Genomic DNA, 24886 nt, shown 5'->3' on the forward strand with positions numbered 1-24886 from the left:
CAATAACAAATATCCTGTGCAGGGAGGGTCTTAGCATCCCGGAGGCTACAGGAGAAAATCTACATCAGCATTACCAATGATGGAGTTAATCCAGCAATTTCTACTTCCACAAAGTTGGAATGAAGATTCATAGTGATATTCACACTATTGAATGGTCTTCTTATTAAGGAAAGCTACTTGATAAACTACTGTGATGAACTGGCACAGAAGCATGAATCCATACCACAATGTCAGTCTCCAAATTCAGCAAAGGAGGACAGCAGAAAGAAGGGAATAAAATATGTGTTCCATCAATTTGCACTCTCTAGGCCAGAAGGGGAATTGTAGCTTTTGCTAATGAAAATATGATTTGTTTGGGCCAAAATTAATCTGTATTCAAAAATCTTAAATGTTAAAATTGTGATTCAGCAGTAAAAAAGGATTAAATGAAAACTTTGAGCTTCAGATTCAATCCCATCAAAATGGAATGATTTACTTGTTTTCCTACTGTTTCTTTCAGAGCTGCATAATTTACACTTTAGCTGCTACTTTCACATTCTAATCATAGGTTTGTTATGTTATTTTTGGTGTACTTTCTGAATACAATCTGCAACTTAAAATCTGACAAAAATGCGTTATTTATTTTTCAATTTCGAAAATATATAAGTTTTAAAACTGAAAGGAACATTGAAAAAAATTCCATCAAAACGTTCAAAAAAGTTTTTTCAAATGGTAAGAGGAAAAGCAATGGGTGGAAGATGGATTAAAAGGGAGATCATATCAACAGCTACCGAGCTGATGTTCTTCTGTGTCTCCTTCACACGCTGCACCTCAGGCAGATCAGAGATTGCTGTCCCTTGACCAACATTTTCCTTGTATTTGATCTACAAAGTGTGCAGATCGGGGAGGAAAGGACAAACTGTAAGCACATGACAAACAAACAACAACTAGCATTTATATAGCACATTTACCATAGTAAACTGCAGCAACACATTTCACAGGATACAATATCAAACAGAAAGAAACACATAAGTAATCATTAGAGTAGAAACAGGGGAGCTTGAAGAACGGATTAAAGGAGGAAAGACAGAGGTTATGGGATATTTTCAGAGCTATAGTAGCATGTAAATGTCAATCACAGACTGCAACACACCACACATTGGAATCTCCCTCATTGGCCTGATAGGCAAAAGCATCATTCAGCCTAGCACCAACAGAGTTGAGTAACTTGAATACCTACTATCTGAACTTATTACCCATTGTGTAAGATTATGGATGTAAGGTGACCTGGGGTTCCTGATGGGCGGTTGGCAGAATGTGAATCTACACCTCAGTATGAGTCAGCCCCTTCAGCAAAGGGAGGCAGAAAGAGGGAAATAACATCTATGTCACATCATACTATACATGCCTAGTCATATAAAAGGGACTGCAAGTCAAGTTTGCAATTAATATTTTCAGTATGTAGTCGCGAATCACTGAGTACCTTCAACACTAATAATTTAATTTTTAAAAATCGTCTAGCTCTTTCATTAAAATGAATTGCATTGTTTGTTTACTAATTTGCCTTCATATAACTTATAGACCTAACACAGGTTTGAAATTGATCATTTGAATTTTAGTAGAAAAACAAAATACAAAATGTTGTATTTAAGATGAAGAAAACAACATGATAAAACAGTGCAACCTTATCACTAAAGAAATAATAACAATTTCAAACAGATTTCTTTGTCAAGAACTTGTGGCTTGATATGGATTATTTAAAATTCTTAAAATGCTAAAAGTGAAGGTCTGGAGTTCTGTATCTAATGGAATTCTGATTGATAGATCTCAAAAATTAATCAGCATTTAATGAACTAAACTCTGATGTAGAGATAATAAAAGTTTGGGGCTAAATTAGTATTTCCTACAATATCAGTCATCCCCTTTAGCAAAGGAGAGGAGAAAGTGTGGATTAAAGTGGATCTTAGCATTCTACAAACAGAGGTTCAGTTTCAAATTTCAATATGCTAAAGTCTGTTTTCCCCACTGTTTGCTGGAAACTGTGTAATATATCCAATAATTACTGTATTACTATTAAGATCACCATTTGTGATGTTGAATTTTCCTTACTTTCTTAATGCAGTGTATTAGAATATCTGATCAAAGCTGACACATTAACTCTTCCCCCTTCAAATATATATAAAATGTCAACAAGGAGTTCAAAAACTGAAGTAAGCTTTGCAAAAACGTTTGTAAAATTAGAAAAGGTTAAAATAAACTTGAAGAAAGGCTAGAAAATGAATTGATGCTCATTGCGTTTAGTGGTAAGAAATATTGCATAGTAAAAAAAGCAAGGGTAAATCTTAGGTTAAAAAAGGGGGAAATCAAATTGGCAGCTACCGAGCTGATGTTTTTCTGTGTCTCCTTCACACGCTGCACCTCAGGCAGCTCAGAGATTGCAGTTCCTTGGCCAACATTTTCTTTGTATTTGATCTACATGGTGTGCAGATCAGGGAGGAGAAGACAAACTGTAAGCATATGACAAGCAACAACAACTGGCACTTAAATAGCACCTTCAACATAGTACATTCACATTGTCCTACATAACAGAAACCATCAAGAAAATGTGACACCAAAGCACATTAAACAATCAAGGACAGAAGAGGAAGGTTTTTTATAGTCATATAAAAGAGATTGAGAAGTTGAAGACGTTTAGGGTGGGAATTCCAGATTTAGTGTAACATGTGGACATTATATACAAATGAGGTCAGGCATACAACCTGCATCACGCGACATATTGAAATCTATTTCATTAGCCTCACGGGTAAAGGGATCAGTCAAACTAGCATGATCAGACACAAACCAGTAAACAGCCTTCGTTCAATTGCAGATCAGTTTTGAACAATTAGCGATCGCAAAATATGATGCACTTTAATGGGAAATGCCAGTGCAGATATCTGTCCAGCAATTTCTGCTTCTACAAAGCCAGGATGAAGCCTTGAATTGATGTTTCTGCATTTTAATAGTCTACCCATGATCCAAGCTCACAAAAAGAAGGGCTATTTGAGTGAGATGATGTTGGTCACTGCAGTGTGATTCCACCCCAAAATATCAGGCAACTCCTTTGACAAAGGACATCAGGAGGAGAGCATTTAAATATATATTACTCTACGTCAAATTATTCTGTGCAAGTGTATTAGGGAATGGTAGGTTTCACCAATGAAATTCTGAACTGTAGGTCTCAAAGTTAATGTCGATTTAAAACCATAAAAATCAAATTCTGATGTGGAAATAATAAAATTAATGGGATAAACATTAACTTTGAGATTATAATATAAATTGGTTAAAAAAATCTTTTTTGTAAGCTGTATAAATCTATGTTGTAGTCATTGTATTCATATTACAATCAGGTTTTTGTTATGTAGATATTAATTTCCTTTCAATGCAATGCATTTAATGGCAAAAGAAATTTCTTTCACTCCAATAATATAGAAATGTCAAAACTGATTAATAAAAAATCTTTTTGAGTAAGTTCCACAAAATGTTTCAAGAATTAGAAAAAGTTAAATTGAAAGTGAAAAAATTGACTTGAAAAAAATTTACATTAATTGTGCTTATTGATAGGAAATGTTGGGTAGTAAGATGTGAGGTAAATCTTAGGTTAAAAAAAAGGGGAAAAATTGGCAGCTACCGAGCTAATGTTCTTCTGTGTCTCCTTCACACGCTGCACCTCAGGCAAGTCAGAGATTGCAGTTCCTTGACCAACATTTTCCTTGTATTTGATCTACAAAATGTGTCGTTTGGGGAGGAAAGGACAGACTGTAAGTACATGACAAACAAACAATGACAGCTATTATGCAGCACCATAAAATGTCTCAAGGTATTTCACAGGAGACTTTATCAAACAAGATTGGACAGTGGAAAAACATAATGCAACATTAAGGCAGACAAGGTAGGTTTTAAGGAGTGTTTTAAATGGGGCAGAAAAGTGGAGAGGTGGAGAAGGGAGAGAATCTAGGGAGAGAATCTAGAGCTGCAGTAAAATGCAAACATTTTACAAACAAGATTAAGTCATATACTGAACTAACCAACACAGAATTCTCCCCTTTGACCAAGTGAGTAAAAGTAACAGCCAGTCTCGAACTAATTCATACAAACCAGCAAGTGCCATTACGTTAATTCCCAGTTGGCTTTGTGAGATTAATTTGAGACACATGATGAGCTATACCAGCTTTAGTATATCAAAGGCTGGAAGGGAATCTCAATGTGGATGATTAACCAGAAATTTCCACTTCTGCAAAGCCAGAATGAAACTTTATATTGATACTCCCACTGTTGCATAGCCTACCCATATTGAAAGAGCCACTTGGGTGACATGGGTGTTAGGCTGTTGGTTCATGTATCTATATTACAATATCAGTTAGCCCCTTCAGCAAAGGAGGGAAGGAAGTACATGTTATAACAAACCATGCATTACAGACACAACAAAAATGATGGGTTTCTTCAGTAAAATTCTGATTGCATATCCTGTAATATATTGAAAATGGCATTGTGCATTTTGTCCACTTGATACAACCATACACATATGTATCAGCAGAGGGAGTCTACTAGAAAGAAATAATAAAGGTTTTTGTTTAACAGCTCATGCAGTTCTAATTCCACACATCCCTGGCTGCACAGATAACAGTTTCAATTCCTAAAGCTTCATGATATTTCAAAATTGATCCCGGTTCACGAACCTCAATTTATAAGTTCTCACTCTGAGATGAGAGAAGTACAGAACTGGACTTCAATTTTGTGGTTCTGATACAAAATCTATAAAGATGCTCAAGTCTGTTTACCTGTTGATTTCTGGAAACTACGATTTTAGAATCTATAGGTGCTGTACTCACTTTATGATCATGGTTTGGTTACTTTGCTTTTTGTGCCGTAAAGCATGACAAAGCATTTCTTATCAATTATTTTTCACCTTGACTAAGATATAAATCTTAAAATTACAAGAAATCCTGCATATGCCAAAAATATCAACTGATGAATGTTAAAATAGTATTGAAAGCAGGTGGCAAAAATGTAACTAATAAGAAGAAAACATTGGATCAAAAATCGTGAGAGTTGGTGGGAAGATAATGGGTTTATAAAAAAAGGGAATCAAACTGTCAACTACCAAACTGATGTTCTTCTGTGTTTCCTTCACACGCTGCACCTCAGGCAGGTCAGAGATTGCTGTTCCTTGACCAATATTTTCCTTGTATTTGATCTACAAAGTGTGGTGATTAGGGAGGAAAGGACAGACTGTAAGCACATGACAAACAAATAACAAAAATATCAGTATTTATATAGCACCTTTATTGTAGTAAAACCTGCCAAAGGTGCTTCAGAGGAACTATTATAAAACAAAACTCAACATTGAAGCACATAAGGCAACAGGGAACTAAAGCGAAGTGAGTTTTAAGGGTGCTTCAAAGGACAAAAGAACATATAAGAACAGAGAGAGGAGGGAATTCCAGGCCTACAATAACACAGACTTTATATGAACAATTACAAGTCACAGACTGACACTGTACATTACATTCTCCCAAATAACATTGCACATTGGAATCTTCCTCAGTGACCAAGTGGAGAGAATTACTCTGGTAAATCATAGCAATTTTAGTTTAGCTACAGAAACATGTAGAGAAACCATAATCAGCTTCAGACACTCTGTGATAGGGATTGAAAACTCATTCCAAAAGGCCAGTGTTGATGCCTATTCATCAATTTCCATTCCTCCAAATTCTGCGTTGGCAGCTTAGGGATGGTTCCACAGTTGAATAGCACATTATCTAATCTAGAATCTAGAAGAGGAGGGCTACTTGCTTGAGTCGGTGATGGTCTGCTGGAGCAGGAAGCTAATCCACAAATACCACTTGGCCTTGACAACCAAGGAGGGCAGAGAAAGAGAAATAAAGTATACTTTACAGCAGACTGCAGGCCAAAAAGGTCAACTACAAGTTTTTTAATTGAAATTTGGAAGTCTCAACAATCAATCTGGCCTTAAAACATCAGATTCTTAACAGATTCAAAGTATGTTGCTAAGTGTTAATTTTGAGGTTCTGACCAAGATTCCATCATATTGTTTGTTTTGCTGGAAGTGGTGTGAATTATCCTAAAAGTGGTGCATTCAAACCACAATCATGGTTTCAATACTACCTTTTTTGCTGTCTTTAACGCTGCACAGCTCTACAAGTTGTTTGCAGTTATCCATTCCCACCATAAATGATATAAAAATGTCAAAATTGACAAAAGAAGTGTTTCCAGAATTAGAAAAATGTTAAAATCAAACTTAAATAAAAAAGGAAAAAGTTGAAACACCATTAATTATGTTTCGTGGTAGAAAATGTCGGGTAGTAAGGAGTTGGGGCTGTGGGTTAAAAAAAGGGGGAAACAAATTGGCAACTACCGAGCTGATGTTCTTCTGTGTCTCTTTCACACGCTGCACCTCAGGCAGGTCGGAGATTGCAGTTCCTTGACCAATAATTTCCTTGTATTTGATCTACAAAGTGTGCAGATCAGGGAGGAAAGGACAAATTGTAAGCACATGACAAACAAACAGCACACATACTTTCTGCAAACAACGCCCAGCCACACACATTGCGCTGACTCGAGTTATCCTCCACTGGCCATGCACCTGTGCACTGTACACAAAGTAGTAGATCCCTCACCGAGATATTAATTCAGCTCCCACATTGCTAATGGAAGGGAGTGGGAGGCCATGATTAAAATGGGTTAGAAAAATTGGAGTCCTCTTTCAGTGTGCAAGTCACGTATCTCAACGTAATCTAAGCCTGAGTTTACATTACATTACATTATTACATTACATTACAGTGTGGAAACAGGCCCTTCGGCCCAACAAGTCCACACCAACCTGCCGAAGCGCAACCCAACCATACCCCTACATTAACCCCTTACCTAACACTACGGGCAATTTAGCATGGCCAATTCACCTGACCTGCACATCTTTGGATTATGGGAGGAAACCGGAGCACCCGGAGGAAACCCACGTAGACACGGGGACAATGTGCAAACTCCACACAGAGAGTTGCCCGAGGCGGGAATTGAACCCGGGTCTCTTGTGCTTTGAGGCAACAGTGCTAACCACAGTGCCACCGTGCCGCCCACAGGTTCTTTCAAGTAATGTGCCACAAACTGAAATGGAAACAATTCCTAGTAAGGCTAGAGGTCACAATTTAACTATGTCAAGTCAGCTAGTTCACAAGGTACAATTGCAGTTCATCAGATAGGGGTGAGGGCTTCCCCATGCAGCTGAACCTGCCAGGGAGCATCAGCGAGGACTGAAAGAGACAACCTTTGCCTATTCTCTCTTTGTGTATCAACAGGAAGCAACAAGCTATTCCCCGCTCGTCTTCACCCTCCTTGAGCTCGATCGTATCCTGCCCACCAGTGGGGATGCACTGTATAGAGAGCATTCCCGTTGGTCTCCGGCAGTAGTTGGTCACTCGTCTCCGCAGTTCTTACTCTCCCCACCACTGGTCAGTGATATCTGACAAGTTCAGAGCATACATAAATGCAGTGCTCGGGTTAACATTTCTCTGGGCCTTAGTAGGTGAGTTTGTAGTTTTCAATGGGCCTACGCCCACACATCAGTCCCACTCTGAGTTGAAAGTAAAGCCCCATCTTCATTCTTAATTAAATGCTTCTGGCAGACAGATTAGAAACAAGCCTCAGATTCCTCAAGTGAGCAAAGGAAAAAAAAATACTCCCGATCTTTAGCAACCTGTTCCAGTCGGTGAAGAAATAACAAGTTTGATTCCACTTATGGATAATGAGCATGTGAGGAATGTACTGGAGGAATGTGCTCATGTCTCCCTATCCGAAAGCAAACTTGCTCATCTTCAGTGGAGGATAGTGAAGGGAATGAAAGAAAAAGCACTACATTCACACTTACATACTGCAAACAAAAAAAAGGCAACTGCAGGTTAAATAAATCGTCTAATCGTTTTTGTTTCTTTTTTTGTTAGGATTGGTGAATAGGTTTTGCTTATTCATGACTCTGAACTTGAAAAGCCTTTGGTTAATTTCATAAAAATCAGAATAGCAATTCTAACAATTGTTAGAATACTAGAATAATTTCTAGTTAAATCAAAATAAATTAGATGACAGAAACCGTGTGAAGTGTGTTTAGTGCCAGGGAGACAAAGGGGTAAAAAGAGGGATTATGGCATAACAAGGGGGGGGAATAAAATTGACAGCTACCGAGCTGATGTTCTTCTGCGTCTCTTTTACACGCTGGACCTCGGGTGGGTCAGAGATTGCAGTTCCTTGACCAACACTTTCCTTATATTTGATCTACAAAGTATGCAGATCAGAGAGGAAAGGACAAAATGTAAATGCGTGACAAACAATGACAAATAGATTGTGAGAACAACATATCACAACATAATAAACACTGCCATAACAAACTACACAGAGCAACCTGTGTCACACAGGCTAATAATGCATCAGCTAACAATCAAATCTAATCTATTTTAATCCAATTGGATATTTTAAAGTTGCAATTAAATTAATTTGCTATGTGCAATATTAAGGAATACCAACATATGTAATCTGATTTTCTTACATAAATGGGTAATTAGTTTGAACCTCAGAACCAATATGATATATATCTTAGTCCAGCACATGGACTGCAGTGGTTGAAAAAGACAGCTCACCACCACTTTCTCTCGGGCAACTAGGGGTGGGCAATAAATGCTGGCCCAGCCAGCAATACCCATGTCCCACAATAGGAACTAAACTGTTAAAAAAAAATAATAATAATGGCAGTCTGCTTGCTTCATTGGAATATCTAAGGTATGAATTCAAAATTTGTAACTATTTTATTATAGTGGTCTTTACAAATATGGTCAAATGTTGAAGACATGTTAATGGTCAGTTCATGTAAATTAAAATTGCTTGCAATCAATGTTTTTAAAAAAAAACCTGATGAAGCAAAGCTAAATCCTGAAATTGTGTTTAAGTTTGATATGATGATGGGCTGATGCTGAGTGCTAAATCCGCACCTATATTATCTGACTTAAAAATTCCAAAACAACATTTTTCCAAATAATAGTAATTCATTTTTTGAAAATTTCAAAGTGAAGCTAAATTCATAAAACTGAAAGTGAATCTTGATTTTAAGATTCAAAAAGTGGTGATCTAAATTTGTATCATTAAATACCGATCCAGAGTCTCCCAATACAGTCAAAAGCATTACTCTGGGTTGGTCTTTTAAAAACTGTTTGACTATTTCCCTCTGATGATGATAATTTACCACAGCCATGTGTATGCATGTATTTATAATAAAGCTCTTTTCCCCAGGTGACTCGCTATCACGTCAACGGTTTTCTTCCAAAACTTATTTTAAAAATAAACCGTAAAAAATGTCCTCACAAAGATGTTCATGTTTCAAAAATAAAAGCAAATGAATTTGAATGATTTGAAAAATGAAACAGAAATGAGTGAGAAACCGTATGAATGAACTTTAGTTTAGTGACAGAATGGGTTAGGTGGTCCAGATGGGTCATGAGGTGACATAAAGAAATGTAACCAGCAACTACCGAGCTGATGTTCTTCTGTGTTTCCTTCACACGCTTCACCTCAGGCAGGTCAGAGATTGCTGTTCCTTGACCAACATTTTCCTTGTATTTGATCTACAAAGTGTGCAGATCGGGGAGGAAAGGACAAACTGTCAGTGGGTATTCTGGACAAACTGCAAACCAAATTAAATCACACACTGCACCAGATCATAGATTACAAAAAAACTGCACTTCAGGACATGAAATAAATCAGATACGCTACCAATTGTGTGCCAGTCGTTAACGAGTTGGTTAACGAGATCCGTGCAGCCAAAGCACTGTGAGTAATATTTGTTTTAACTCATTTCATTTAAAAAGTATTAACACTTATTATTTCAAAAGAATTATTTAGTTAAATGTTGTTGGTGAATTAGAATATAGTTTGAATAGCTGAAGGAAAAGAACATAACCAAAAGATTAAAGATTTTAGTGGGAAGCTCTGTATAAGGTTAGATAGATTAAACTTTGTGTTACCACTGACTTTGTTGCATTTGTTTTAAAGGAAAGAATGAATTTCCACAGATCCTCCTGCACATCCAGTGTGAGTGGTCGAAGAGTGTCGACGCAATTCTTTTCATTCTTCACAGCTCTTCTGGAACAGTTACAACGGATGAGCAGGGGGATTTTGTTGAAACTCACATTCAAGATTCATTTCAAATATAACTGTCTTTAAACTTGATAAACATAAGATAAATTAAGTTATGTTAAAACTTGAAAGAAAACCAGAATAGTGTAGTGACTTTCATCATTGCTAGAGTAACCCAGGCTATGCTTTAGCATGATGCAGGTTTGAGAGTTCAGGATTTCTTGAATCCACCTTGCTGATGATAATAACATTCCATCACTGTATGGCTGGTATGTGTTTTCAGACTGCAACACTTGGCTATCAAAAGCATTTTATGAGCTTTGGACATCATTAAATATCAATAAGTTCCTGATCTCAATGATATAGGACCTTCTATTGGTTAAGATCAAAAACAGTAGATGTAAAAACTTCCAGTAAATTATTTTTCATCATTTGTTCCATGTTTTAGATTTTGAAAAAATGCAAGCTATTTTTCAGCTGGCACAATCCATCAAAATATTTAAATGCAACTACTTGGAGCTTTATAATACTGGACTATAAGTAATAAATTGTCTGCCTTTCTCAGAGGATTGGAGTAGTAAAGTATTTCTGACTGAGTTATAACATGCTTTTGTTTTATATGTACAGTATCCAGTACATTTTGTCTTAGCTGTATTTGCACCTGAGTAGTTTTGCAACATGTCAGGAACACTGGGTGCGGTGAATTTACCCTGTTCATTCCTGAGACGCGGAACTCGGAACCTGGTGACAATACTAATATTACTCGAACGTTATATCAAAGAATGAAATCTGTGGTTGTGACTATAAAAGCGAGTAGGGATTCAGAGTAGTTCTCAAGTAACCTTACATTTCTAGTCTTGGACGACATACAAATCTATAGCGGTTCAAGTCACAAATGTCATCTGGGATGCCCATTGACATTTGTCACCATTGCAGAAACCAGCAGAGGGTATCCAAATGCCTCAGAGCAACTTGTGTTAATTAGATATCCTTAATGTTGGTCACAATGTGACAATACAAATGCAGCATTCAGTAATCATTGCCTCTGGATTCTTTTATCCCTCTGAATAGTTTTAGACCAAAATAACTGTACAGTCCTGAAAATCAATAATAGTTAAACATAACTGCGTGACCAAGGCTTATTAATTTCAATAATCATTCTCAGGATCAGGTTTACACTGACAAATCCAGTATTTTGGCAGTTCCTTAATTCCATATAACATGTAGAAACAAGTTATTGTGTCCAACCAGTCCTTGCTGTTTTTATGCTTTACAGGAGCTTGTCTTCTCCCATCCAACTTCAGCTAATGTATCATCATAACACTCAAGTCCCTTCTTTCTTGAACTACCTGGCTTCCCCCTAACTGCAATAATTCTGTTTGCCTCAACATTTTCTGGTGGTACTAATTTCCATATTCTCACCAACCTCATATCAACCAGAGTACAGTTGCCCTAAGGAAATAATGGTGGCTTCTCCTTGTGGACCACTTCAAGGGTTAGAGTCACATAAAGACCAGACCAATAAGGACCCCAGGTTTGTTTCCATAAAGACCACTTGGCTTCACAGTCACTTCTACTGACATCAGCTATTATTTCCACAGTTTTTTGCTTGTTAAATACAAAGTCCAAATTCCCTTGGTGGAATTTGAATGCATGTTAAAATAAAAACGAAATACTGCAGATGCTGGAAATCTGAAATAAAAACAGGAAATGCTGGAGAAACACATCGGGGATGGTTCTGGAGAAGAGTCATATTGGACTCTAAATGCTAACTGTTTCTCTCTTGCTGCCAGACCTGCTGAGATTCTCCAACACTTTGTTTTTATTTTTGAACCCACTTTTCCCGGATTGATAATCAAGAACCTCTGGTTGAGAGCCATGTACCATAGCCACTACCTTACCGTGCCCACATTGTGAACACTGTCCTCAATACAGTTAATTGGAAATGCAGACATGTGGAAATAATTTGTCAGGGTGTTTTCTATTGCATTGCAAATCCTAGCTGCGTCATAACCTGGGTTATCTGTGAATATAACGGATTATGTAACTATTGTTATTAAGGAGAACAAATTTCACACAGGTGAAAGATTAAAAGTTTGAGAATAGTGTAAATAAAAGGATTAGCATGAATTAGGAAGAGGAGGATTGGTACTGTCAAGGATTATACCGAACTAATGGCCTCCTGTGTTCTTTTGATTCTCTCCATCTCTGGTGTTTCTTTAATTGATGTCCCTGTACCAACCTCTTCTTTATATGCGATCTTTACACACACAGAAGCAAGATATTAGAATGAAGGGCAGGACAGAGATGGTCTTGATTTGGCAATGGAACTCAGAAACCATATATCCAAACCAGGCAAAAATTCAATAACAAATTGACAGAGGTTACAAGTAAATCAGAAACCTGTAAGAGGTTGATAAATAGTAATAAACCCAGTAGAGTTAATTTTAACCAAAAGACAATTAAGGGCAAGAAAAACCTTTAAAAGACATCATATGCAATAAATATACAAGTCTATTATTAGAAAATATCTGCACTACTGAGGTATCAAATGGAAATTGTTATATTACTGTAATTGCTGAATTTTGTTAGAAATAAAATGTGTAGATAAAAGGGTAAGGAGAAAAGTAGAAAATGGCTTTAAAAATAACAAATGGTGAGTAGGTTAGCATTGGAAAAATATTTAGGTAAAAGAAGTACCAAGCTGAAATTCTTTTGGTTTTCCTTAGCTCGCAGGATTTCAGGTGTGTCTTTTACTGTGGTAACCTTTCCTTTAATGTGTTTAAGTTCTGAAGTGTACTGAAGCTATAAAACAGAGTGAAAATCAGCAGTAAGAAAACAGAAACAACAAGTAAAGGAACATTGATAAGACCAGGCAAAGCTGATGAATTCCAGGGCTCTAACAAAAGGTTTCCATGGGATTATCTCTACATTCATATGCTTGGTCTAAATATTTAGATGATTCTTACTTTTTTTGCCTCTCCAACTCTCATTCTCTGAGGCTACAAGGTATCAAACAGCTGGAATAACATTTGTTCAAAGTTCATTATGAACAAAAAGCGTGTCAGGATCCGGCTTCTCCAGGCTTTGAAAGCAGACAAAGCCCATGGTTACATTTGTTTAGGAACAGCCTGAAGCTGAGGGACACTATGGTGTATCAAACATGACTGACCAAGAGTGTCTCCCATTCTTCCCATTGGTGCATTGGCAGAGTTACAAGTTGGCAATCAACCCATTTGACTGCACCATGAAGATACCTTCCATGGCCATTAGGTCCTGGAGTTGGATGGGAACTTGTTGGCTCAGGGGTAGGGGCACTACTCATTGCACCACTACACCTCAGGGTAGGGGCACTACTCATTGCACCACCTTCATATGAGTTTTTGCATGCAAGATTCTCTAGTACCAGCTTTAAAGGAGGAGGGAAGTTGAGTGCACATGATCCCTGAATCAGGCAGTGCCCCAGGAGAATCTACAGTACAGAGGCGCTACTGATTTAAATGGCTGAACCCTATGTTCTATGTTCTATGTTCTAACCCCAATTAAATGGATTTTCTCAGTGACATTATTGATTATGCGTTTGGACTCAGACTCTCACATTTAAATTAGGCCTGTACTTGTCTGCACTGGGGGGGCCTCAACTGGTTTCGAATCGGTGAAACTCAGAAGTCACCAGGTGTAAATAGTGTGAATAGGAATGTCCTTAGACCATTCAGTGGACTCTGCCTGATTTTAAATCTTCTCCTATGCAGTCTTCTCTGTAGGAAGGGGGTTAAAATCTAAGACCTTTTAGAACAGAGATAAGGAGAAATTTCTTCAGCCAGAGAGTGGTGAATCTATGGAATCCATTGCCACAAAGAACTGTGGAGGCCAGGTCATTGAGTATATTTAAGACAGAGATAGACAGGTTCTTGATTGTCAAGGGGATCAAGGGTCACGGGGAGAAAGCGGGAAAATGGGGTTGAGAAACTTAACAGCCATGATTGAATGGTGGAGCAGACTTGATTGGCAGAATGGACTAATTTCTGCTCCTATGTCTTATGGTCTCATGATCACTCCAAAAATCTCCCCATTACTGTCTCTGACGTGCCATCCAGTCACAAAAGGTTGGAGAGTCATCCTCAGACCTGAGAGCTCACCGAGCAGTATTGGGCACTGACTTGGGAATTGGCTTCACTCACAATCATGGAACAGTGCACAGTGAGAGAAGAAAGGGGGACTAAAGGAGACAAATAGAGATAATGTATTATAAAATATGTGGGAGTTGGAAGAAGGGAAATAACTGTCACTCTGCTAGAATGTTAGTAATATTTTGTTATAGCCCTGTTGAATTCCATAAAAAACATATAAAGCAAATAAAGTACACAAACAATTTTAATGTTTACTGTTCCCAGTAAACATGTTGGACACTGATTGTCCAGACAGGCAACAGTGACACAGTACTTAACCCCTTTGAAGACAACATCAGCATTTCTGCAGTGTGTCCCAAAATAAGGTTGAATCTTTTTAGCTTTTGCCAAACATGGATTACATTGAATTGAGAACATGTTGGGGGTGTCCTGTTCTTTGTTCTTTTGGCATGTATTATGCTATTGGTTTTGCTGCAGAACAACCATGGAGCACAGAAAACGTTGACTGAAAACTTGGTCAACACTTCAAAAGCAAAGGCCTTGGGTTCCCACACGATTGAACTGAGCGCCAGATATGGTAAAACTTATTGACTTACCGTACTGATGTTCTTCTGGTTTTCACGGACTCTGTGCATCTCAGGTGTATCCGTTACTGAGACGTATTGAGACATGGTCTTCACAGCATCTGCCTTATATTGGTTCTACATAAGCAAGTCAGAACAACATTAGTAGATGGCAGTGGAAAGGCATATTACACTGCACCAGAATCGGCTACAGTTCAGACATTTCATAACAATAAAGGATGTCAAATGGCTAAGCCCAGACTAAAACTCATCAGGGTCTAAATTGGACTGTGTAAAAAACACAGCAGTGTACTTTTAGAATAGAAACTCTACAGTGTGGAAACAGGCCCTTTGGCCCAACAAGTCCACACCAACCCTCCAAGGAGTAACCCCCCCTAGATCCATTCCCCTATATTTAACCTCTGACTAATGCACCCAGCCTACAAATCCCTGAACATTATGGACAATTCTGCATGGCCAATTCACCTAACCTGCACATATTTAGACAGTGGGAGGAAACCAGAGCAACTGGAGAAAACACACACAGACACAGGGAGAATGTGCAAGCTCCATACAGACAATTGCCCGAGGCTGGAATTGGACCCGGGTCCCTGGCGCTGTGAGGCAGCAGTGCTAACCACTGTGCCACCATGCCACCCTTTAATTATGTATAAATTTGGAGGAGACAGGAATGTACTGCATTACTGGAAGTGAACAAAAGAATTTATTGTATTAAATCTTAATTGTACTCGTTCAACGTACTCTGTTACATGAATTCATTGATAGTTTTACATTTGGATTTTGCAAATCACTTGTGATGGAAACCTGAAGCTCTTGAAGCAAGTTTGAAGAACACGGTAATTTCAAATGCATAAATTCCCCAGCCAAGTACTACAATGTCAAAGTGGAGCTGTACATACAGTGAACAGAAGCTGAAAGAATAATGGCATTTGCCCTCTTTAATGCAGGTATAACATACTAGATTTTCACAAATAGCTGAGTAAACATGATCTTACGTGTTAAATTAGAGAAAACTGAATGGGAAAGAATTTATTTTTTAATTAAGAAAAATGTCTCAGACAATATGAAGCAGGCATATTTACTAAATATCGGAACTGCTGGTGAATGTTCCCCAACCTCTCTAATGTATTCTTGTAACAGAGGTTTCTCATTCCTGGAATTGCTGATGAACATTTGAGACTATTTTTAAAGTGCATCTCACAAAATGCTTAATTGCAATCGACATATTCAACAAAAGAAATGTTGGATGAAATGATTTATACTGTAATATCACTGTGAAGACATGGCAACTGCTAGCCAACAGAGTTGGAAAAACAAGGACTGTCAAAAAGAAAGCTTTTTGGAATTATTTGGGGCTGGAGAGGACAGAAATCTCAGTTTGCCTTCACGGGATGAGGACTGGGGCACCTTGCAATTATGTGCATCTTATGTCCATTACATTTAAATATCAGCAAGGGGGTGTTCCATTATCCAGCTCCTGGCCGTCCCCAGGAAGTTTGCTTCGTGTAAGTTGATGAGAAGTGAAAGATTGTTCTCATCCCAATGTAGACCTCAAATTGTTACTAAGACATGCAACGTAATTAGAAGATACTGAAGACCAAAAGGTTAGAAGTGGAGAAGTTTCCCTGATTCCTGCCAGGTCACGGATTACTGCTGGAGGACACTTGTTGCTAATGTAGGCAAAAGTGAGGAATGCAGATGCTGGAGATTAGAGTCAAGAATGTAGTGCTAGAAAAGCACAGCATGTTAGGCAACGTCCGGGGAGCGGCAGGGTCGACGTTTCAGGCAAGAGCCCTTCATCAGGACACTTGTTACAAGGATACATTAGAGAGGTTGGGGAACATTCACCAGCAGTTCCAATATTTAATAAATACCACTGCCTGCCTCATATTGTCTCAGACATTTTTTTTAATTAAAAAATAAATTCTTTCCCATTCAGTTTTCTCTAATTTAACATGTAAGATCATGTTTACTCAGCCATTTGTGAATATCTAGTATGTTATACCTGCATTAAAGAGGGCATATGTACCTGTCCATTCCTAAAATAGCCCCACCACCAACAGAGTTCAGGAATTGATGGCTTGGGGTGAGGGCAGTTGTGGTTCTGCTCTGTTACATCTGCACCAACATTGCAGACATCCTCCTCCTGGCCAGCAAAGGTCAGATCTGTTGTGAAAATGGGCAGCAGAACTGAAAATAGATAGGAGAAAGAAATACTTTACCTGGCTGCTCAAATACTTCACATTATGAGCGTGAATTATATCAGGTGTATCTACAACTGTCGTGTAATTTGGCCTGTCCATTTCAGCCAACTGCTTGTATTTTACCTAAAAAGAATGAGGTCAATGTTAACCACACAGATACCAATTCAGCCATTTGATTAATCAATGAACATCACTGAGTTGGGATGGAGTTATAATTTACAGATTTGAAAGGTTATGACAGAAAACTGGATCAGTCATTCGTTTCCAGAGCTCTGCAACCTCTGCACACGTGGCAACAGAGAACTAATGGGAGTAGGCCCCCAGAGGCAGACCCCATTGTCAATGATGATAGAGCACAGGCAACAAATGCAAAAGACGAGGCTGAAGCATCTGCTGTCATCTACAGCCACAAGTGCAAAGTGAATGATCTGCCTGAGTCACTTTCTGAAGCACCAACCACTACAATGAATGCTTTCAGTCAGTTTGATTCACTCCAAGTGATATCAAGAAATGGCCAAACATGCTAAAGGCTGTAAATATTACAGGCTATAACAACAAAATTTTTTTAATGCTAAAGACTTGTATTCCCGAAGTAACCATAACCGTACACAAGAAATTACAATACAGTTACAACATTCGAATGACCCAAAGTGAAAGGTTGATCAGGTATGTCCTCTCCACAAAAAGCAGGACAAATCTGTATCATCAGCCTACCCATAACTGTTAGTAAAATAACAATATATTCTTGAGAGGGACAAATACTCACTAATGCTCAGTTTTGCTTCCATTTGGATCATTTGGCTCTGTTCTTTATTACAGCCTTTGTTCAACAGTTATGAAACTGAAAAGACTATGGGCCCTGATAATGCTCCAGCAATAGAACTCAACATATTCCAGAACTTGCTGCACGACCAGCCAGGATGTTTCAGTACAGCTACAAACACTAGCACTTTTATAAATCATTATTTATTCATGGGATATGTGTGTTGCTGGCTGGCCCACATTTATTGCCTGAATCCAGTTGCCCTTGAAAAGGTAATGGTGGGCTGCCTTCTTGAACGTAGCAATGTGCAAACTTGCTCAGGTAGTCCCTTTACACTAAAGCAGGATAATCCAATCTGGCCAGTTATTGCCCTATCAGTCCACTCTTAGACATCAGGAAACAATGGAAAATGCCATCAGCAGTGTACTGAGCAGCACTCACTGAGCAATAAGCTACTCACTGATCCTCAGTTTCAGTTCTTCCAGGACCACTCAGCTCCTTCCCTCAACGTGCCTTGGTCAAAAATGGACAAACCAAAGTGTTGACTTCCAGAAATATGATGCAAGTAACTGCCCGTGACATCAAAGCATTTGACTGAGACATCAAGGACCTTAGCAAAACTGGAATGAATGGAAATCGGGGGAAACTCTCTACTGGTTAGAATTAGACCTGGCACAAGGGAAGATGGTTGTGTTTGCTGGAAGTCAGTCATCTCAGCTACTGGACATCTCTGCACGCGTTCCCACAGTTAGTGTCCTCGGCTCAAACAGCTTCAACAGCCTTATCAATAATATTGCTCCATCACAGGGTCAGAATTTTTGCTGATGTTATGCAAGCCAGAATTTTTGTCATGTTGCAGAGGATTTCTGGCTGAGCCAAATGGCACCTAATTCTGGAAGTTCCATCTCTGAACCTGATAATGGCATTTTTCACCATATGATGGGAAGGGAATAGCGACGGGATATAGTTTGTATGTGAGTGATTTACAGAGGCAATAACACATCTGAAAGCATTGCTACCTTTGGTCAGGTGCAAGTTTCAATAGTTGGATGTAAAAGAAGTGAATAAATGCATTTGAACAGTCAAACACATTATAAAAAATGCTGCGAGCATTTAAAACTGCCTACAGTTTTGAAAAAAGAATCAGTGCTTGCTATTTCACTCTGTCCATTGACATAAGCATGAGGATTATGGGTGAGTTGGCATAGAGGCTGTAAGGGCTAAGGTTTGTAAGAGGCATGAGAATGGTATGACTTGGTACTGTTGGCATGGAGATACAAAGGGCAATGGGAGTGGGTAGGCAGTACAGGTTGGGTGGGCGCATGAAGTGGTATGGATTGGCAAAGATGTAAGTGTGTAGGAGCTTGGTACCTGTGAGTGATGAAGTTTGGAAGACTGTATTGTTGTTGTCTGTTACAGCAATCAACTCTTTGTGGGGTGATTACCATGACTTCTATTGCCTTAGATGACTCTCCCCTAACCACCAACCCCCAAATGAAAATGGAAACATTTAAGGCGATTTATCTCTGGTTGCTTTTACGCAGCCAAGGATCAAAAGTTCAAACTCTAGTTCTCAGTACGATTTGTGAATTCTCGGATACAGAAACTGTCTATCCTTGCATGGACAACACTAAGGCTAAGATTGTGAAAGGGCAAATAACATACATTCCATATGAGTATTGTGCAAGGACTATCTCCAGCAAGAGAGACCTATCCATCTCCTCATAACATTGAATAATACTATCATTGTATTCCCAGTAACATCATGCAGGATGTTACCATTGACAGAGCATAACTGGACCAATCATAAAAACACTGTGGCTATTAATGCAAGCTAAAGTTGGGAATTCTGCTAAGAGTAATTCATCTCCTTTTTTTTTAACCAGAGTATGCCCACTATCTAGAGGTCAGGACGGTGATGGAATATTCTCCACTTGTCTGGGTGAATGCAGCTCCAACAATATTCAAAAAGCTTGATTCCATCCAGGACAAATCAGCTTTGATTTATCCCCATCCATCACCTTAAACATTCACTTCTTCCACAATTAATGCATAGTTCTTGTTTACTGCCTACAGGATGATTGCAACAATTCATCAAGGCTGACTCAATAGCATCTTCCAAATCCATTACGTCTACCAGCCAGAAGAACAAGTACAGCTGGAAAATGGGATGACCACATTCTGCAAATTTCCCTCAAAATCACATAGATCCTGACTTGGAAAAACATCCACATTCCTTCATTATCACCGGGTCAAATATCTTGGAACTTCATCGAAGGGGGATATGCATTCACCAGATGGTTCAAGAAGGCAACTCGCCACCACTTTCTCAAATGCAATTAAGTAATTTCAGAATTTGTCAGCTATGACCCCGTAACCCATGAGCTATAGAATCAGAGTCATGCAGAACAGAAACAGAACCTTCGGTCCCAAACAATCCAAGCTGACCATGTTCCCAAACTAAACTAGTCCCATCTACCTGCGCTTGACTCATATCCTTCTAAACCTTTCCTAATCATGAACCTATCTATGTGTCTTTTAAATGTTATAACTGACCCTGCATTCACACTTTCTCTGGCAGTTCATTCCACTCTCTGTAAAAAGGTGGCCCCCATGTCCTTTTTAAATCTTTCTTCTCTCACACGAATGAACAAAGACATGAAAAACAAACTTACTGTTGTCAAGGGCAAGGCCAATAGGATATCTTTAATTATGTGGAAGAATTAATCTATTGTGTTCATACTCACTCACCTGGCTTAAAATTTCTGTAGCATTCTTGGCTCTGGCAAAGTCTGGTGTTTCATTAGCAAGTGCCACGAGCCCTTTACCCTTGATTTCTTCGTCCAATGATCTCTTGTACTCTTTCTGAGTTAGACAAAAAAAGGCCACTCATCAATAGTTTTGTAACTAGTATGTGGGAATAGCCCTACTGAAAATCTAATTACAATATAGTCAAGAATTGCCTCTACCACACTATGGGATGGCAACATGCACTTTTCTTGGCAAGCCTTACTTTAGAGCAATGGGTAGTGATAATAAAGGCTCCAACATTCTTTCTTCACATGGTTGACCAGGGATCTCTTGCACTCTTATCCCCTGTCACTGGCCAGTGTTGAAAAGATTTGATCATCTGTTTGGAATATATGTGCCTTGGCTATCAAGTGCTGGGCACGTTTCAATCTGGAGGGTTTGGTTCAGAGATAGGTTCTATGGCCCAATGTGCTACTTGAACTCTATTGTTCTGTTCGGAAAACCAGATCCACAGCCAAGACCACCAGTTCATCTTGGTATGTTGGCAACTGCAAAGTCACTGGAGGAAGAACGCCTCATCTTCCATCTCGGGAGCTTCAACCCCATGGCATCAATGTAGACTTCACCAGTTTCCTCATTTCCCCTCGCCCCACTTTATCCCAGTTCCAACCTTCCAGCTCAGCACTGCCCTCGTGACCTGTCCCACCTGTCCACCTTACTTTCCACCTATCCACTCCACCCTCCTCTCCGACCTATCACCTTCACCTCCTCCTCTATCCACCAATTGCACATTCAGCTACCTTCCCCCGCCAGCCTGACTCCATCCCATTTATCTCTCCACCCCCGAGGCTCCCAGTCTCATTCCTGATGAAGGGATTTTGCCGAAATGTCGATTTTCCTGCTCCTCGGATGCTGCCTGACCTGCTGTGTTTTTCCAGCACCATTCTAATCTTAACTGCAAAGGCAGATTGATCTAAACAGAGGAGCTCATCTGGCTATTTACATATATTATTGATCTGTTCAATCTGGTTGATTCTTGGTCTGGGTGATTGGAGATAAACAGACTGAAAGAAAAGTCTTATGCCTGTGAACACTGTTATTGGTGATAGCTCTATCTATCTGCTTAAACATCATTTGTTTGCTCTGTCCCAAGAAAGGCATCCCATATTCGTAACTTTATATGGATTGTTTTTACCGTGAACTTTCTGAAAAAGAAATAATATCAAAAAAGTATGACTAACGTGGTTTACACAGACTATCTCAAGTGTCCAGAAATTTCCTAATTGATTAACTATGGGTGGCAGTTTCCCTCTTCTATGGGCATACTAAGACAAAATTCATCTGTGGAATTTACTCAAATGACAGAACCTATAGATCCTCAAGATTCCGTATCTGTGGGCTTGATTCTTAACAAAGAAAGGAAAAAAGAAGTCAGTTTATCATAAGTAGGTGTAACCAGAGCTCCTTCCATTCATTAAGGCTTTGAACTTTAAAACATTCTGGTTGGACAATAGAAGCATTTGATTTGATGGTCACCTGATCAAAACTCTCTTTGACAACAAATCTTTTAGGCCAACCTCCAGGAGGAAACTAGACATCAGAGTTAGAACCAATCTCCACTCACCAGAACTGTCTTCAGTAAGATTTAATTCCTGCACCTTTGGATTCATTGGTGGAAATAGTACGAAGCAGCTAAAGGCGCTCTCTCTCTTGTTCTCACTTGGTTCCGTAAGCCCTAAAAGTTCACAAGTGGCTTAAACTGCAGTTCCTGAACCAACCCTGTGGTCTAAATGACCTCCTCTTTATTCTCATGCTCCTTGTTATGGTTCCATACTAAGGAGATAAATGCTTGCAATAACTCTCTTATAGAGTCATAGAGATGTACAACATGGAAACAGGCCCTTCTGTCCAACTCATCCATGCTGACCAGATATCAAAACCAATCTTGTCCCACTGGCCAGCACCCGGCCCATTTCCCTCCAAACCCTTCCTATTCATATACCCATACAAATGCCTCTTAAATGTTGCAATTGTACTAGCCTCCACTACCTCGTCTAGGAGAAAGTGAGGACTGCAGATGCTGGAGATCAGAGCTGAAAAATGTGTTGCTGGAAAAGCGCAGCAGGTCAGGCAGCATCCAAGGAGCAGAAGAAGGGCTTACACCTGAAACGTTGATTCTCCTGCTCCTTGGATGCTGCCTGACCTGCTGTGTTTTTCCAGTACCACACTCTTGTCACCTAATTAAATCAGGGACCTTAACTAGAGCAACTCACCAAGGGCCCCTCAACAACACCTTCCAAATCCACAACCTCAACCACATAGATGGGCAAGGGCAGCAGATGCATAGGAACACCTCCACCTGCATGTTCCCCTCCAACTCATTCACCATCCTGAGTTGGAACTGTATCCTTCACTATCACTGAAACCCTGGAGCTCTCTTCCTAACTGCACTCTGGGTGTCCTTACCCACTATGCACTGCAGCAGTTCAAGAAAGCAGCTTAACACAACCTTCCCCAGAGCAATTAGAAATGGGCAATAAATACTGGCCTAGCCAGTGACACTCATACCCTGTGAAAGAATTTTAAAAAAGGACAATGGATAGAATATACAGGACAGATCAGAAAAAGATCAAAATAAGCAAAGTCTGTCCAAACAACTGAGTATGATCTAGGGATTCTGTGTTTTAATCAAGAGAGGCTGTCTATGCTAGTGATGCAGAAGAAATTAAAATCCAAGGCTTTAACTAACCATAGAAAAGAAGAAAGAGAAAATTGTTGATTTTCATTTGAAGCTTTAAAGTTCATCAAGAGGTACTAGAGTTAAACTATGTGCCCTACATTTCTGATGACTTCATTATCCAGTGTGCTTCAATGCAACAATGCAATAACTAGTGATTACATTAGAGCACTGTGCCTTCCTCTCTTCCCCTCCTCTACACATTACTCAAATTCAGACTTTAGGTCTGTCTAAATGATTTTGCTATTTATAGGTACCAGTGACGCATGAAGAATATTAAATACTTTTCAAGGAATGTCTTGTGAAAGTGGAGACATTGGTGACTGTTTTGTTTCATGTTCGACCACAAACTATGCACTTACATTTTGCTGTTTGTCTCTCTTGAATTTGCTGAAAGTATAACCAACAGGATGCATTCACTTTGCAATTAGCAGCTGTTAAAGGTCATTAAAAATGTTTTATGACACCGAACTGGGATAGACTGCCAAGTGGGGTAAAGGTGCCCAAATTACGACATCCTTAAAGTGATGTCCTTGGAGACGAGCAATCAGTGACCCTCAAAACAGAGCTACAGATAATTAAATGAATAAGCATCCAGATCTATTGAAATAAGGTGATAAGTGCTATGGCTAGGAAGACAATGCTCTTAGACCAGTGGAGCGTACACTTATTTGACCTTAGGGTCAGTATTAGTTCTCTTTGATTGATAGACTGAGGGCCAAACAAGTACATGATACATTCTGCCTCAGGGTTTATTTGTGGCCCATGAGGACAATAGTTCTGTTTGAATAAGACTGCATTAAATAGGTTAGATTTCCATGGCAACAAGTCTAAAACACCAGCTTGCTAGATTTATGTACAGTATTGAGCACGATGCCCCAGTCAATAGTTACGCAGCTTTGTAAACGTGTTACTGCAAAGAAGATTACAAATGTTTGAGTCACAGCATCTTTACCATGAAGGTCAATGTTGAGGGATCAACAGTGAAGCATTTGGAGCTGACTCTTCCAGGAACCATGCTGAGCGAGTCAAGTCCCAAATGCTTATTTTCTCTCTAGTTGCTTCTTTTGCAGGACTGCTGGGGTTTTGGTCGAAGAGAAGTGAGTTTACCTTGTTCATGCAGCCATTGTTCACAATCAAACATTGCCAGTTAGTATATCATATATCTAAGTTTAATAATCTGCTCAAAGAGTATTCATACAGGGTCCAGATCTATTCAAAGGTTACTTAATAATGAACATTAGTGCCAACCTGAGTCGATTTTTCCTTCACTCACCCAGCCATAGTGTAGTCATTTAGGAATACCTCAATGTAAACCTTTCTAGATCAACCCTGAACAACTTCTCTTTTTACTCCTCTCATTTTCATCTGGTCAGAAGGATGGCGAGGGGTACTTCCATAGGCCCTAGTTATGCCTCTTTATGGGGTATGTGGAACATTCCTCATTCCAGTCTTATTTCAGCTCTCTCCCACAACTCTTTCTCAATTATACCATTGGTGCTGCTTCATTTTAGATTAGATTAGATTAGATTCCCACAGTGTGGAAACAGGCCTTTTGGCCC

At 39.1% G+C, this 24886-nt stretch overlaps 1 protein-coding gene across 23 annotated transcripts in view; it reads right to left on the reverse strand.

The window, feature by feature from the left end:
• Window positions 1-23: 23 nt before the first annotated feature.
• Window positions 24-24886, reverse strand: part of neb (nebulin) — a 270517-nt gene continuing 245654 nt past the window's right edge. For 6 of the 23 annotated variants that reach the window (XM_043694167.1, XM_043694168.1, XM_043694184.1 and 3 more), the window contains 12 exons: window positions 20588-20701; window positions 17092-17196; window positions 14882-14986; window positions 12856-12960; window positions 12323-12415; window positions 9552-9644; window positions 8212-8304; window positions 6398-6490; window positions 5123-5215; window positions 3650-3742; window positions 2359-2451; window positions 25-863 (listed from right to left, as the gene is read on the reverse strand). In XM_043694167.1, the coding sequence (XP_043550102.1) occupies window positions 705-863; window positions 2359-2451; window positions 3650-3742; window positions 5123-5215; window positions 6398-6490; window positions 8212-8304; window positions 9552-9644; window positions 12323-12415; window positions 12856-12960; window positions 14882-14986; window positions 17092-17196; window positions 20588-20701 (1239 nt within the window). In that variant the 3' untranslated portion in view covers window positions 25-704. Of the gene's footprint in view, window positions 864-2358; window positions 2452-3649; window positions 3743-5122; window positions 5216-6397; window positions 6491-8211; window positions 8305-9551; window positions 9645-12322; window positions 12416-12855; window positions 12961-14881; window positions 14987-17091; window positions 17197-20587; window positions 20702-24886 lie in introns of all 23 variants that reach the window. The other 17 variants (XM_043694176.1, XM_043694181.1, XM_043694165.1 and 14 more) reach the window with 14 other exon arrangements.

The sequence above is a fragment of the Chiloscyllium plagiosum genome, chromosome 7 (assembly GCF_004010195.1).
Source record: "Chiloscyllium plagiosum isolate BGI_BamShark_2017 chromosome 7, ASM401019v2, whole genome shotgun sequence".
Classification (NCBI taxonomy): Eukaryota; Metazoa; Chordata; class Chondrichthyes; order Orectolobiformes; family Hemiscylliidae; genus Chiloscyllium; species Chiloscyllium plagiosum.